The sequence below is a fragment of the Suricata suricatta genome, chromosome 4 (assembly GCF_006229205.1).
Source record: "Suricata suricatta isolate VVHF042 chromosome 4, meerkat_22Aug2017_6uvM2_HiC, whole genome shotgun sequence".
Taxonomy (NCBI): Eukaryota; Metazoa; Chordata; class Mammalia; order Carnivora; family Herpestidae; genus Suricata; species Suricata suricatta.
In genome coordinates this window covers 2,275,100-2,290,280 of record NC_043703.1, presented here as the reverse complement: position 1 = coordinate 2,290,280, position 15,181 = coordinate 2,275,100, and the positions used below count along the sequence as shown (strand labels likewise).

Sequence of the window (15,181 nt, the reverse complement as noted above, 5' to 3'; positions counted from 1 at the left end):
GGTTGCGGGGCGGCTCGCGGCCGCGGGAGCGGAGCCCGGGGGGCGGCCCCCCACGCCCTCCCCCAGCCGCGCGCGCCCTTATCCGCGGGAGCACGAATGTGGCCGCCAGTCCAGGCCGTGGGAAAGTTCACCTTCGAGGAGCGTCTGAAGACCCCCTCCGAGGCGAGGCGAGGGCTTAGGAAGCCGGCGGCGGGGCGCTGCGGAGGGGCGCCTTCCACGGTCGCTTCTGGTTTGTTCTCCGCACTTCTGCAAGAAATTGTTGACGCCGTTTTGTATCTGAAAAGGTGCACGGCCGTGACCGTTTGAAACTTCGGAGTCACAATCTGCCCTTGTCCGTTGCCGCGGCTGCTGCCAAAATCTTTTTGAGTAAACCTTGAAACGCTTCGAAAATGTGCAGCGTGTGGTATTTGGTAATTCGTTTAGGAAAAACGCTGATGCTGAACTGGATGCTCTAGTTTGAATCCGAGTCGGTGGTTTGCTGAGGGCACTGTGTGTGCGGCAGGTCCTGGAAAGGGGGGGCAGGACCCGGCTCCGCAGGTGCTCGGAGCAGGTGCGCAGAGCTGTGACCGGTCGGAGGGGAACCTTTCCTAACGCCTGCCTTTCCTGTTCAGAGACCTGCCTGGCCTCCTGTTGTGGGGACAAAAGCAAAAAGAAATGCAGGGAAAATTCAATTTCCTTATAACCCGCATCCCAGTGTCAAATACTGGGGTCTGGCAGAATAGAACCTTCCTCAGGGAATACCAGAAGGAACAACCATTTCCAGCAGGACTTGAGTCTCCATCAGTTTTATTTACAAGAAAAAAATCAACCTTATCAATAGCCAAACTTCCAGAAACCGGAAGCTTCAGTTTCCTGGGAGCCTGACTCCGCCCTCCCTCCTCGTATAATCAGTCACTCCTCACAACCGCAGCGCCGCTCCTTCTGCCCAGCGGTCCAGTCCCCTGCTTTTGTGCTCCACATCAAAGCCCAGCTGGCTCACAATAGTTGCTCAAGAAAGCTCTGAGTCAGGAAAGGACGAGTTCACCATCCTGGGGTGACCGGAAGCTGTGTCCTGAAAACGCAGCACGCGCAGGTGTGCCGCCCACACTCACCGGGTCTGCCTCACGTGTGAGCCCCCTCCAGTCCCTCATCCTCGTGAGCAGGTGCCCTCCTCCAGGCCCCCTTCGGGTGACCCCTGTCTCACTCCTTTCTCTGAATGTCCACTGATGAGGAGAACACAGGCCAAAGAAATGTAAATATAATTAAATGTCCTTATAACCTGCAGCCCACAGCAATGAGGCTGGCAGGGTCTCCCACTCCTCCAGGAACACCCAGCCTCTCACTGTCAGTGCTCTGCTAAAGAAAAACAAATAGTTACCTGCCAGACACCACAGTCGTGCAGGACCCGGGTCTCCATCAGTTTGCAGCCTTCTTGATGATTTACAAGAAAAAAAGAAAAGCAATCTTGCCAATCGGGAGCCCCCTCAGGATCCTGGAAACCTTGTTTCCAAAATATCTTAGAGGCTTATGCTGTCCCTAAATCCCTCCCCACCTGAAGGTATATGAGGAGTCACCTGTCACAACCCCAGGGCTCCCTGTTCTGCCCATGGCCCCTGTCCCCATGCTTTAATAAAACCACCTTTTTGCACTGAAGACGTCTCAAGAACTCTTTCTAGGTGTTTGGCTCCAAACCCCAACACCTGCAACCACACCATCGCCTTGGTTGCAGCCTCTACGCCCCTCGCACGTCCTAACCAGCCCGCTGCATTCACTGTTGATTCCTTCTTCTCTCCTGTGGTAATTTTCACATTCCCTAGAGAGGGTGCGAGTGGTTTAAACTAACCTAGAACCCTCCGCAGCTCACCTGCCTTTCTCAGCTCACCCTGTTGTTCACTAAACAGGGTGCCGTGGGCCCATAAGGGCCCTGGAATTTTGTTTTCTGTACGTCCCAAGTGCCAAGACATGGTCTGTGCTCAATTAATGTGGATGTGGATACATATCATTAACTGACTGTTGTCTCCACTGCGAAAAGCGGCTGCGCTCAGAGCAAGTTCGCAGGGCACGGACTGTCCCAGCACCTAGCCAGTGCCTGGCATGTAGAATTCACTCAGCGCGTTTGTTAAAATGTTTAATTCTCCAGCACTTTGAAAAACTTAATTCAACTGAGAGAATGTCTCCATATCAAATTTCAACCACCCCTAAAAAATGCCTAAAGCCGGTCAGTTGCCCTATTCACGTTCAGAAGGCCGTGTTGAGGACGGAGGCAGATGTTGGGTTAAGAGTCTATTTAGCCACCAAGGACAGTGTTTATTCTGCCTGGATTTAAACCACGGACCTAACAGGGTAGTCCTTTTTCCAACTGCTAGATGAAACGTTCCCAAAGCCAAGAAAAATATGTCGTTTCCTTTTAAAAGAGATGTAAACTTAGCAGTTCTGGGACTGTCTACAGTGAAAAGAAATGAGAAAATGCGATTGCTTTCAGTGGATTATGCAAAGTAACCCAGGTGTGTTTCTAGGTACTTCGCTGTACCACAGTCTTACCTGTTAAAGTACTTTCTTGCTTTCGAAAAGGCAAAGCAAAATTTGGGGTTCCTGGGGGGCTCGGTTGGTTAGGCGTCCGACTCTTGATTTCAGCTCAGGTTACCGTCTCGCAGTTCATGAGTCCGAGCCCCACATCGGGCTCCGTACTGACAGTGCAGAGCCTGCTTGGGATTCTCTCTCTCCTCCCTCTGCCCCTCCCCGCCTGCCTCTATCTCTCTCAAAATGAATAAACTTAAATTTTTAAAAAAGAAGCAAAACAGGGGCACCTCAGTTGGTTAAGCGACCAGCTTCGGTTCAGGTCATGATCTCACGGTTCGTGGGGTTAAGCCCCATGTCAGGCTCTGTGCTGACAGCCAGCTCAGAGCCTGGAGCCTGTCTTTGGAATCTGTGTCTCCCTGTCTCTCTGACCCTCCCCTGCTCATGCTGTCTCTCTCTCTCTCTCTCTCTCTCTCTCTCTCTCTCTCTCTCTCTCTCAAAAATAAATAAAAAACATTAATAAAAATTTTAAAAAAAAGCAAAACAACAACAACATCACCAAAACTCTGCCTATCTATCATTCATTCTTTCATTGGGTAGGAATTGCAGCACTGATAGTAAGCCCTGACCTAGGAATCAAGCAACAAGAAAGACAGTCAACAAAATAAACAAGCAAAATATATAGTGTCTTAGACAGTGATGAACTATTAGATGGAGAAAAACAGAATAGGAAGATCCCTAGAGAATGAGGCCTGAGGGTAAATTCAGGGGGTTCTATCTTTTTTCTTGTTTATATTTATTTATTTATAGTTTATTTTCAAATTGGTTTCCATAAAACACCCAGTGCTCTTCCCCACAAGTGCCCTCCTCCATGTCCATCACCCCTCCCCCTCCCTCTTCAGCCCTCAGTTTGTCCTCAGTATTCAATGGTCTCTCATGATCTATGTCCCTCTCTCTCCCCAGCTCTCTTTCCCTCTTCCCCTCCCCATGGTCCTCCATTAGGTTTCTCCTGTTAGACCTATGAATGCAAACATATAGTTATCTGTCCTTCTCTGCCTGACTTATTTCGCTTAGCATGACACCCTCGAGGTCCATCCACTTTGCTACAAATGGCCAGATGTCATTCTTTCTCATTGCCATGTGGTACTCCGTTGTGCAGTGTGTGTGTGTGTGTGTGTGTGTGTGTGTGTGTGTGTGTGTATATATATATATATAAACCACATCTTCTTGATCCATTCGTCAGGTGATGGACATTTAGGCCTTTTCCATGTTTTGGCTATTGTTGACAGTGCCGCTATGAACATTGGGGTACATGTGCCCCTCTGCATCAGCACTTCTGTATCCCTAGGGTAAATAGGGGTTCTATTTTAAACAGGATGTCTTCAAGATGAAGTTTCTGTGAGCATGAGGAGGTAAGGAGTTGAGGTTCATTCATCTGTAAAAGGAAGGAAGGATTCAGATAGAGAGCAGGGAGTGCAAAGGCTCCGGGGCAGAAACCTCCCCACTGGGTTTGATGGCCTAGCAGAGGTCCGGGCAGCCAGAACAGGAGAAAGAAGGTGACCTAAATGTCAGGTCTGTGCGAAGGGGGTGGGTGTGGCAGAGAAGGATACCAGGGCCCAGAGGGCATCGTTAGGGCTGCGGCTTAAACACCATACACCAGCTAAGAGGGTGCCAGAGGGTTCTGAGCAGAGGAGAGACAATCTGTCATAAACAAGGTCCCTTCCCAGCTGTGTGGAGGTGGCCACGGCCATGGCAGAGGCAGAGACATCTGGGAGAGACAAGGGGGGTTGGGCTTAGCACCAGAACAGAGAGGAATGCTCAAAGCTGTTTACATTCTGAGTGTATTTTTAAGGTAGAAGCTTCTGGATTTGCTGTGGATTGCATGTGGGATAGAATGGGGGCGGGAGGAGAGGAGGAGAGGGGGAGAGAGCAGAGCCTCGGACAGCCATCCGGAAAGACGGGTGCCCCCACGTCTTCATCAGCTCTCAGGGGCAGTCGCCCCCTCTGGCGCAGGGCTCCCGGACCTCGGCACGGCCACACGCACTGAGGCTGTCCTGTGACGGGCAGCAGCGCCCTGGCCTCTAACCACCAGACTAGCACCCCCTCTGCGGTGACAGCCGAGAAATGTATCCAGACACCACCCTGTATCCCCTGGGGGGCAGAATGGCCTTCAGTTCAGAACCACCGCTGCAGAATCATTCCGATGCACTTTGAAACGCATCCTTCATTTCTCAGAGGTGGACATCACTCCTAGCTACGTTCTTTTTCCTTGTTTAAGTTTATTTACTAGAGAGGGAGAGAGAATCCCAAGCAGGCTCCGCACTGCCAGGGCAGAGCCCGGACGCAGGGCTTGAACCCACAAACTGTGGGATCATGACCTGAGCCGAAATCAAGAGGCTTGTGGCAGAGGCCGTGTCTGAACAGGAGACCCTGCCCTGCCCCACCCCATCGGGCGAGTACCCCAACATCCACATCCATAAAGTATTTCCCTCTCTGTAGTTCACATCCACGGGACCCAGGTCCCCTTCAGAACAAAAGCGATTTACATCCAAAGTGTTCTCTAAGGCACCACGGGCCGCTAAGGACGCTACCCCTCGTTGCCGAGGACACGGTGCGCTGAGCCATCCCATCCTAAAACATACGACAGTTCTGCCCACTTGTCCAGTCATCTCTGTAACCAATCTTTTAGTGGAATTGCCAGGTGGAGCATATAAAAATTGGGTCCCTCAGGATCCGGTTCTCCCTGACAGGGACAGAAAGCCCCACATAACTGGACTTTAAAAGGGATAGACATTTGTTTCTTTCACAGAAGAGTTCTGAGGCAGGCCGTCTGGGGCTGGCCTGGCAGTCTGTTCTACGGAATGCTCAGGACCCCTTCCAGCTCACAGCTCGGCCGGCTCAGAGGTGACTCTTAGTCCCGGTTGGAGCTCCAGCCATCACACCCGCATTCCAAGAAGAAGGGAGTAAGGAAAGACAGGCAGAGTGCCAATAGCTGACAAATGGCACTTTTGCTTACATCCCATTGGGTGTAAGTTAATCACATGGCTGTACCTAACTGCAAGGAAGGCTGGGAAATGTAGTCCTTACTCTGAGTCATCATGTACCCAGATAAATATTCTGTAATTAGGAAAAGGAGAAGAGATGGGGGGAGGGGGGCGGGGAGCCAGAAATTTCTGCCACTCACAGGTAAAACACTCAGCCGATACTGTTCAAAATGCCTCAGTGAGGGGCACCTGGGTGACAATCGGTTGAGCATCTGACTTCAGCTCAGGTCATGATCTCATGGTTTGTGGGTTCAAGCCCTGCGTCAGGCTCTGTGCTGACAGCTCAGAGCCCGGATCCTGCTTCAGATTCTGTGTCTCCCTCTCTCTGCCCTCCCCTACTTGTACTCTTTCTGTCTCTTAATGAATAAATGTTTTAAAAAATTACAAAATACTTCAGTGCCAAAAATATTGTTTCATTGGATATTTCCACTAATACTGAATCACAGTATTCTCTTCTGGGTGGCAAATGAGCCTTCAATTATGTGCCAGATCTAACTGACCGTCTCACTGGGCTCCAGTGGATGGATGCTTCCAGAGGAGTGCTGTGTGCACGGACTCCGCAGAGAAGAACAGCAGTGCGTGTGCTGAATAGTCACCCGTGTGCCCACCCCCCGCCCACCGTCCAGTGATGAAGCTAACCTTTACCGATAGAGGAGGGAGAGACAGGGCTCGCTTCCATTCGTGTTTCTTTGATCATCAGCAAGGTCAAAACCTTTATTCTAAAAATCTAAAAAAAAAAAGAAGAAAGAAAAAACAAAAAAGATTTTTTTTAATCTGTTGGTCGGGGCGCCTGGGTGGCTCCAGTTGGCTAAGCGTCCAACTCTTGATTTTGGCTCAGGTCATGATCCCACAGAGTGTCAGAGTAAGCCCCACGTTGGGATTCTGTCTTCCTCTCTCTCTGCTCCTCCCAGTGCTCACGTGCACATGCTCGCTCTCTCTCTCTCAAAATAAATAAATAGCCTTTTTTTTTTTTTTAATCTATTGGTTAGGGGGTAACTGGGTGGCTCAGTCCATTAAGGGTCTGACTTCGGCTCAGTTCATGAGGTTGCAGTTTGTGAATTCCACCCCATGGTTTCAGATCCTTTGTCCCTACCCAGCGGCACTCTCCCAAAAATAAATAAGTATTTAAAAACAAGTAAATAAACAAACAAAAAAACAAACAAATAAAAATCTATTGGTCATTGATGGGTTTTCTTTTCTTTACTGCCCATTAAAAACCTGTGAACACCTTTTTTGAACATTTTTAAATTATGGTGCTACTATAGATTTGACATTCTTCAAAATAAAAGATTGGAAGTCATATATGTATCAAACATAAATAAATTTCAGACATTTATAAATACCAAACATGTAAATCAAACATGTAACTAAATTTCTATGATATTTAACATATAAAAGCTTATATATATAACTTAACCATGCCAACTTTGTTGACGATAATTTTTTTAATGTTTATTTATTTTGAGAGAGAGAAAGAGAGCATGTGCAAGTGAGTGGGGGTGGGACAGGGAGAGAGAGGAAGAGAGAGAGAGGGAGGGAGAGGGAGAGAATGCCAAGCAGGCTCCACATGGTCAGTGCAGAGCCTGACTCGGGACTCAAACTCACAAACCATGAGATCGTGACCTGAAACAAAATCAAGAGTCAGATGCTTAACCAACTGAGCCACCCAGGTCCCCATGATGGTAATTTTTTCAAATGTTTGTTTTTATTTATTTTTAAGAGATTTTATTATATTATTTTTTTACGTTTATTTATTTTGAAAGAGAGCGAGCACAAGTCAGGGAAGGGCAGAGAGGGAGAGAGAGAATCCCGAGCAGGCTCCACGCTGTCAGCAAGCCAGTGCGGGGCTTTAACTCACTAGCTGTGAGACACGACCTGAGCCAAAGTCAGATGCTTAACTGACTGAACCAGCCAGGTGCCCCTATTTTATTTATTTTTTTTTAAGTAGGCTCCACACCCAGCATGGAGCCCAACTCAGGGCTTAAGCTCATGACCCTGAGGACAAGTCCTGAGCCAAGATCAAGAGAAGGACACTTAACAGACGGGCCACCAAGGCGCCCGTATGGTGATTTTTTTAACGTACATGTATTTTTTTAATTTTCGATACAATGTTTATTTATTTTTGAGAGAGACAGACAGAGCATGAGCAGGGGAGGGGCAGAGAGAGGGAGACACAGAATCGGAAGCAGCTCCAGGCTCTGAGCGGTCAGCCTGGAGCCCGACGCGGGGCTCGAACCCACGAATGTGAGATCATGACCTGAGCCAAAGTCAGACACTTAACCGCCTGAACCACCACCCATCCCGGTGCCCCGAACGTACATGTATTTTCAGTCGCATGTACCGAATCTACCAACATTTCCTGCAGTTTCTGGCCATTTCAGGATCCATCAAGATCCCTTCAAAGTACCGCTGACGGCCCAGTGTCAGCCGAGCGTGCAGAGATGCGCAGACGGACCTCGGAGGCCCTGATGGCAGCGCTCTAGCTGAGCAGCTCTGGGCAAGGCTTCCTGAGGGTCGTGCGCTCTCTCCTCTCCTACCACATGCAGGGGGTACTGCCCCTCCCGGAGGCGCGGTGCTCTACCCAGGGGTGCATGGGGGCGTCAGAGCCCAGGTCCCTATCCTGGGGGGACCCCCGAGTCGACCAGCACCCCCTCCCCGGCACCGACAGCGCTCAGCATGATGAATCAGGCCGTTGGGACGGCAACCTACCGCAAGGGCAGGAAGCTGTGGGTGTTTATGGAGTCAGCCTTCCGCTTCAATTTCAGAACCATCACCCAGAGTTTCTGCCCTTCTTGTCTCAGAATCCCTGTAGCCTCTGCCCTTCCCGGGAGCCAGCGGATGAGCCGAGGGCTGGATCCCTGAGTTCTGGCCGTCCCGGGAGGAATGCGCCTGCCCCCGGCTTGCGCCCATCATTCCAGGACTGGGGAATCAGTGCGCAGGCCCCTTCCGCCGGGCTGCTGGGCCAACCAAGTCACAGAAAGAATGATCCGGTAAACATGGACACACAGATCAGGGAGTGTGGAGGCACCCTGACTGAGAACATTCTAAAACGCCTTTCCCTGCTTAGAAAAAGTGAAACAAAATATCCAAAGCAGCAGTGATCTAACTGCTGCAATCCAGCTGCTCATGTACCACTCTGCCAAGTCCCCGTCTTCTTAGATTTCAAAATAGAACCTCATTTGATTTGACACCAATGCTTTCCATCAGCTCATCTTCTGGGTTTATCATAAAAACTATCCAAAAGCTTCAAAATAAAGAATTTTGTAGAAATGGAAAGTAAGCCGATACAAATTCCAAAAACGGTAGATTTCTAATATTCTTTTGTTTTTAATTTTTAAAAATGTTTTCTTTATTTTTGAGAGGGGTGAGGGGCGGAGAGCAAGGGAGACACAGAATCCGAAGTAGGTTCCAGCCTCTGTCAGCACAGAGCCCGACGTGGGGCTCAAACTCACAAGCGGTGGGAACATGACCTGAGCTGAAGTTGATGCTTAACCAGCTGAGCCACCCAGGTGCCCCCAAAATGGTAGATTTCTGATAAAAAGAGAATCTTCCAAAATAAAAAGCGTGTGGTGTCACGCATTATGGGTGAGCAGAGTACAGATCCCGTCTTCTAAATTTTTTTTTAATGTTTATTTATTTTTGAGAGAGACAGAGCAGGAGCAGGGGAGGGGCAGAGAGAGAGGGAGAGAGAGGATCCCAGGCAGGCTCTGCGCTGTCGGTGCAGAGCCTGATGCAGGACTCCAACTCCCAAATGGCGAGATCATGAGCTGAGCCAAAGTCGAAGCTTCACCGACTGAGCCCCCAGGTGCCCTCAGATCCTGTCTCCTGCCGTCAGTCCGTCTTCCCGATGGCTGCTCCAGCCTCTTCATCGTCTGCTGTCACCAACCCTGAGTCACACACCCCAAGGAAACCGTAGGATGAGCCCTGCCCACGAACCACAGAACTGGCCCGGGGTCAGCCCCGGGCATCCTGCTTGGTGGTACTTCCGGGGCGCCCGTTCTTTCTCTCCCTAGCTCTCAGCTCCATCCAAATCTGGGTGACTCCACAGGCGGACCCCCAAGGGGCGGGTCATCTGTTCTGTCCTGATCCTGGTTCAAGTGTCTCTCAGACGCCCTTGCCTGTCTTGTGATGGACACTTGTGTTCACTTTCCTTCCCCCAAAACAGACTGCACCTTCCCTGGGGACACAGGTGTTGGCATATTATTTGCCCCGACTGCTCGCCCGGCACCACATTCTGGACGCCTTAAACAGCACACAGTTATCTCTCCGCAGTCCCGGAGGTCCGAGGTCAAGGCCGCCGGGCTCTGCCGGGCATGGCGGGTGCTGTGAGCAGGAGAGCCGAGGCCAGGCGCCCACCCCTCACCAGCAGCTTGGCCTCATTCGGCCGGAAGTTGAGAGCAGAGATGTGGCCCCTTCCTTTCCCCCGGGTAGCAGGTCAGCTGGGTCTGTGCCTCACCTCCGAGTGCCCTCAAGTCTGGGACGTCCTCCTGGAGGACCTGCGTCTACCGGAGGGCTCTGCAGGGCTTCGAGGGCAAGAGAGGAGGGTGAGGCCAGCGCTGCCGGGGGGCCTCGGACACTCAAGTCCTGGCCTCTCCCCTCCCCTCTGTCTCCGGCCCTGGCAGGGACGCGCCTTTCCTTTCTGGACCCATGGAGCCTCGGGGGCCCTCCTAAGCTAGGACGCCTCTCCCGCTTTCTGCTAAAACATGGGGTCCTCAGCACCTGACCGTTCCCTGCTCAGTCCCGAGACACCACTCTTAGGGCTGGTTGTCCTCAGGGACCTGCTGCTCTCCAAGCACCCTGAGTTCTCTGGCCCCACCCCCCACGAGCACTCAGGAGCTCTGGGCGGGGCCCAGGCCTCCAGGTGAGTCTGAGCAGCTCAGGCTGGGGACCCTTACTCTTGGGGGGCCTTGGGACTAATCTCCCCAGCCTCCTTGGCCTCCGCCTGCCAGGCCCGGAGGCTCTGGGGCCACTGCACGAATCGCGGCCACACCTCTCCAGTTTGTGTGCAGAGTAATGGGGACCCAGAGGACGTCGGCCCCTGTCTGCATTCCTGCCTCTGTTGCACGCGGTCCCCCAGCTCCTCCAGAGGCCTGGCCTGGCCACCCCGGGAACCAGCGTCTCGGCGGTGACCCTCGCACACCACTCGGCCTAAGAGAAGGGCCCTCCGAGGGGCGCCCGGGGGGCTCAGTTGGTGAAGCGTCTGACTTTGGCTCAGGTCATGATCTCATGGTTTGTGGGTTCGAGCCCTGCGTCGGGCTCTGTGCTGACAGCTCAGAGACTGGAGCTGCTTCGAATTCTGTGTCTCCCTCTCTCTGCCCCTCCCTCGCTTGCACTGTCTCTCTCTCTCTCTCAAATATAAAAATAAATAAAACATTTTTAAAAAGAGAGAGAGAGAAGGGCCCTCCCCTTCCACTCAGGCCTCAGGCCTCTGAGATGGAGCTTCACCCCTACATTTGGAAATGCACGCGAGAGACTCAACTACACCATCTGCTAAGGGGGCTTCTGGGAGGTCGTGGGCGTGGGTCTTTGCTGACCTCCCCCAGATACGAGGCTTGTTCCTTCGTCTCTCCCCACGTCTGACATGTGGCCTTGGGTTTTTCTTTTAATCACTCGGTTTCCTCTTGTGAAACGGTGAACTTCCCTGTGCCCAGAGAACCAGGAACTCCAAATTCATTGCTTTCGATTTTTCAGTAACTGAGTGGATGTTGAATGTTCTTAAGACACTGTCTGTGACAGTCTTTCCACAGATGCCCCCCGTCCCTGACCCCCTCTCAGTCTCCCGGTGGACGGAGAATGTGACGGCATCTGATGGAGGGGACGGGCAGTGGGCTGGCTTTTTTTTTTTAATTGTCTGTGAAAGAATGACTTTCCCTGGGGCGTCTGGGGGGCTCAGGCCGTTGAGCGTCCGACTCCTGATTTTGGTTCAGGTCATGGTCTCATGGTTCTTGAGATCGGGCCCTGCGTTGGGCTCCACGCGGACAGCGTGGAGCCTGCTGGGGATTCTCTCTCCCCCCATCTCTCCCTGCCCCTACCCCACTCACGCTGTCTCCCTCTTTCTCAAGATAAATAAAACATTTTCTTAAAAATATCGACTTTTCCTGGTCTTGAATGGCCGCACCCGCCTTGTGAACCCTCCCCTTCTCATCCAGGACCTGTGTCGTTTCCCATTCCTCCCAGAGTCTCAGCGGGGCTCCTGCGCGGTCACGGGCGGGCTCCACCTCGGGGCTGACACCCCTTCGTGCTCCACGAGACTCGTGGGCGCGAGTTGTGCCGCTTCCTCTGGGAAGCCTGCCCCCACGCGCCCTGGAACTGCTCTCACCCACGGGAGGGCACGTGTGTGCCCTTTGACCCTGTTTCCAGCTTCCTTCTGGACAGTCTGTGGCTTTCGGGACCACAGGTCCCTTGGCCTCCCCGGGGCTCTCCCCTCAACATGTGGCATTGCTTTTTATTTTTATTCATTTTTAAGTTTTTTCATATTTATTTATTTTTGAGAGAGAGAGAGCAGGCAGGGCAGGAGCAGAGAGGGAGACACAGAATCCGAAGCAGCTCCAGGCTCTGAGCTGTCAGCACAGAGCCCGACCCAGGGCTCGAACTCATGAACTGTGAGATCGTGACCTGAGCCAAGGTCAGACGCTGACTGAGCCCCCGGGCGCCCCTACTCGCCAGACGTTCTGTAAGCGTCCTCTCGGTGTTCATCGGTGCACCGAAACTCTGTTCCGCACAATAGTCTCCACCTTTCCTTGGAACGGAACTTTGGCCCCTCTGGAATCACATCTAAATCCTGCCAAGAGTAGACCTGCGAAAACAGACCCTCTTAACGCCTAGAGTTTCTGGAGGTCTGAGAAAAGCAAATTGGAAACAAAGATGGTGACCGTCCCCTCAGGCAGTGAAGCCGGGGCTGTGACTGGGGCCCGTAGGCCACCCCCTGGTCTAGCCGCAGGGCCTCACGCCCCTATGAGGCTTGGACCTTCGGGGGAAGGGACCGTCAGAACGACCCACGCGTGGGCAGAGACGAGGCAGCGGACGGCGGGTGCGGCCTGGAGGGGGTGCTGCCAACCCCAGAACAGCCCTTGGTTCGTGTCGTTGGGGAGACACCGTCCCTCCAGCCGCGCAGGCCCAGCGGCGGGGCCTGAAAACCAAACAACAGACAAGATTCACAGGTGAAAAGAGGGCAAGTTTACTCACACATGTGAGCTCGCGGGCGAAGTGGCCCCTGAGCAGGGGAGGGGTGGGGTGGGGGGTGTTCCAACTTCATAGGGTGAGGGGGGCAGAGGGGCTGCCCTGGGGGACAAATGAGCTCTTAGGGGGAGAAGGGAGAAGGGAGGTGAGGCCCTTGTGGCAAGGTCTCTCTAGGCTACCTCCTCCCTCTCCCCCCCCCCCCCCCGTGAGCCTGTCCCCTTCCCATGGGGGGCAGGGGGTGAAGCTGCGTCCTTCAGAGGAAGGTGTTTCCGCACCAGCTGAGGGTCATCTATCTCCAGGTTCAGACAATCATCCCACCAGCTCTGGGTGGCCGCTGGGTCCCTAGGGGACCAAGAGATCTCTTGCCTGAGATGTGACCAGAAGGCTCCTTCCTCAGGGCCTCAGGAGGGCACAGAGCGGAGCTGCCGCTCCCATGGGCATCGCTCAGGGCACCCTGGGCTGTGCTAACCTCCATCCTGGGCTCTCCAGGAAGCCCCCCAGCCAGCATCCCTGGCTGGACCTGGGCAACAGGCAACATTCCTGCACCTCCTTGTGGACTCAGGCGACGTCTTTAAGATGAAAGACCCGGCCTGGCTGGGGTCTGTCTGCGTCCCTCCAAATGCAAGGGTTGAAACCCCCACCCCCAAGGGGATGGCAGTAGGGGGAGAGGCATCTGGGAGGAGATTGGGTGGTGGGGTTGAGCCCCCTTGGAGGGGGTTAGTACCCCTGGGGAGGAGACCCCGAGACCCCCGTGCCCCGCCCACCACAGAGGACACCTCCCCAGCCCCGGACCAGCCGGCACCCTCATCCCACTCCTGCCTGCAGCGCTGGGGACTTGATGGGGCTCTGTCACTGCCTGAGCGGAGGCAGGTAACACATTGTTTGTACGACGACCCAAGGGCAATAAATGTATTTTCATTTCCCAAATGCTTCCTCTAGTTCTCGTCTGCTACAAGGCAGACGAGAATCTGAAGACGGAGCTCTCCCCACGGCAATAACGCCGGGGGGGGGGGGGGTGTAGAGGGACGGGGAGAGGAGCCCCCGGGGCACCCAGGACTGGCCGGCTTTGAAGAAAGGCACCTTGCCACTCAAGCTCCGGTTTGGGATTCTCATCATTTATGAGCACTGGTTTGTCCACTGTGTGGCCCTGAAACACATTCAGAAGGCCGCTCCCAGATTCCCTGTGCATCGGCGGGGGGGGGGGGGCCCTGGGTGCCTCCCCACTTCTGTTCTCCGTGTCCCTGGCTGCAGGGGGCCCTGGTGACCTGGTGACTGCTCTGTGCGCTAGAGAGCAGCGCCCGGCGACCCAGGACGGTGCCTGAGAGCCGAGTGCTCGGGTCTGCGTTTCGAGTCCCTCTTCGGCCTTCGAGGAGCGGTTACCTGCCCACCGCCTCACCCTGGGCAGCAGGCGGGGCGCGATGACCACGGAGCGGACTCATACTTCCGGCACCTGAATAAGTGTTAGCGCGGGTCTCGGACCAGCCAGCAAAGCCGGGAAGGACTCCTTAGATTGTGTAGCTAGTTTTCAGGAAGGACTAAGGGGGGGGGGGGGGGCTGATCTGCGGTTTTCAGACCAGGGCGACGAACGCAGGGGGCTGCTCACCTCCCCGTGCCTCGCGGTTCCCCCACTCGGCACACCCTCTGCGATGAACACACGTTACTTCGGAAAAGAGAAAAGACAAATGTGAAATTAAATTTCATTTGAACCTGGAAAAGTGGGATGGAAGTTTATGGAAAGGACCAAAGGAAAAGCTAAAAATTCATCGTATTTGGTTTGAACTGAAAGCGCATTTTCTGGCATCTTTCAAGAGTTTACTGGCTTGGGGGGGGGGCGGGGGAGGGGTGTGGTCCGCGCCGTGCTCAGTGGTGGGACTCCGTCCAGCTCGTGCATCAAGGACAGGTCTTCACCTCTGCTGTTTGATGAAGCTGGAACTGGTGAAATAATGGTTGGTGGGATCTGGAGGGGTGTGTTGGGGGGGGAGGAAGGGGCTCAGTGGGTTAAGCTTCTGACTCCCAATATCGCCTTGGGTCACAATCTCACGGTTGCTGAGATCCAGCCCGGTGTCCGGCTCTGCACTGAGTGTGAAGCCAGCTTGGGATTCTCCTCTCTCTTTCTCTCTTTCACTCTCTCTCTGCCCCTTCCCCACTCGTGCACGCACTCTAAAATTTAAAAAAAAATTTTTTTTTAAGAAAATAGACATTGAACCATATGAAATAACCAGCACATGAGCTTTGATGACCTAACATTTCCGGTGGTTCAACTCTTTTTCTGGAGCATGCCTGCTGGTCAAGCGTTTCTTCCTCAGTCACAAATTAAACACGCTCCTGGGGCGCCCTGGTGGCTCAGTCGGTTAAGCCTCCGACTTCGGCTCAGGTCAGATCTCACGTTCGTGGGTTCGAGCCCCGCGTCGGGCTCTGTGCTGACAGCTAGCTCGGAGCCTGGAGCCTGCTTCCGGTTCTGT

At 53.3% G+C, this 15,181-nt stretch overlaps 1 protein-coding gene across 1 annotated transcript in view; it reads right to left on the bottom strand.

The window, feature by feature from the left end:
- Positions 1-12,130: 12,130 nt before the first annotated feature.
- LOC115290411 overlaps positions 12,131-15,181 on the bottom strand; it is an 8,983-nt gene continuing 5,932 nt past the window's right edge. Inside the window, exons 6-7 of the mRNA XM_029938397.1 lie at positions 14,323-14,379; positions 12,131-12,669 (exon numbers count right to left, since the gene is read on the bottom strand). Of these exons, the coding sequence (XP_029794257.1) occupies positions 12,485-12,669; positions 14,323-14,379 (242 nt within the window). The 3' untranslated portion in view covers positions 12,131-12,484. The remainder of the gene's footprint in view (positions 12,670-14,322; positions 14,380-15,181) is intronic.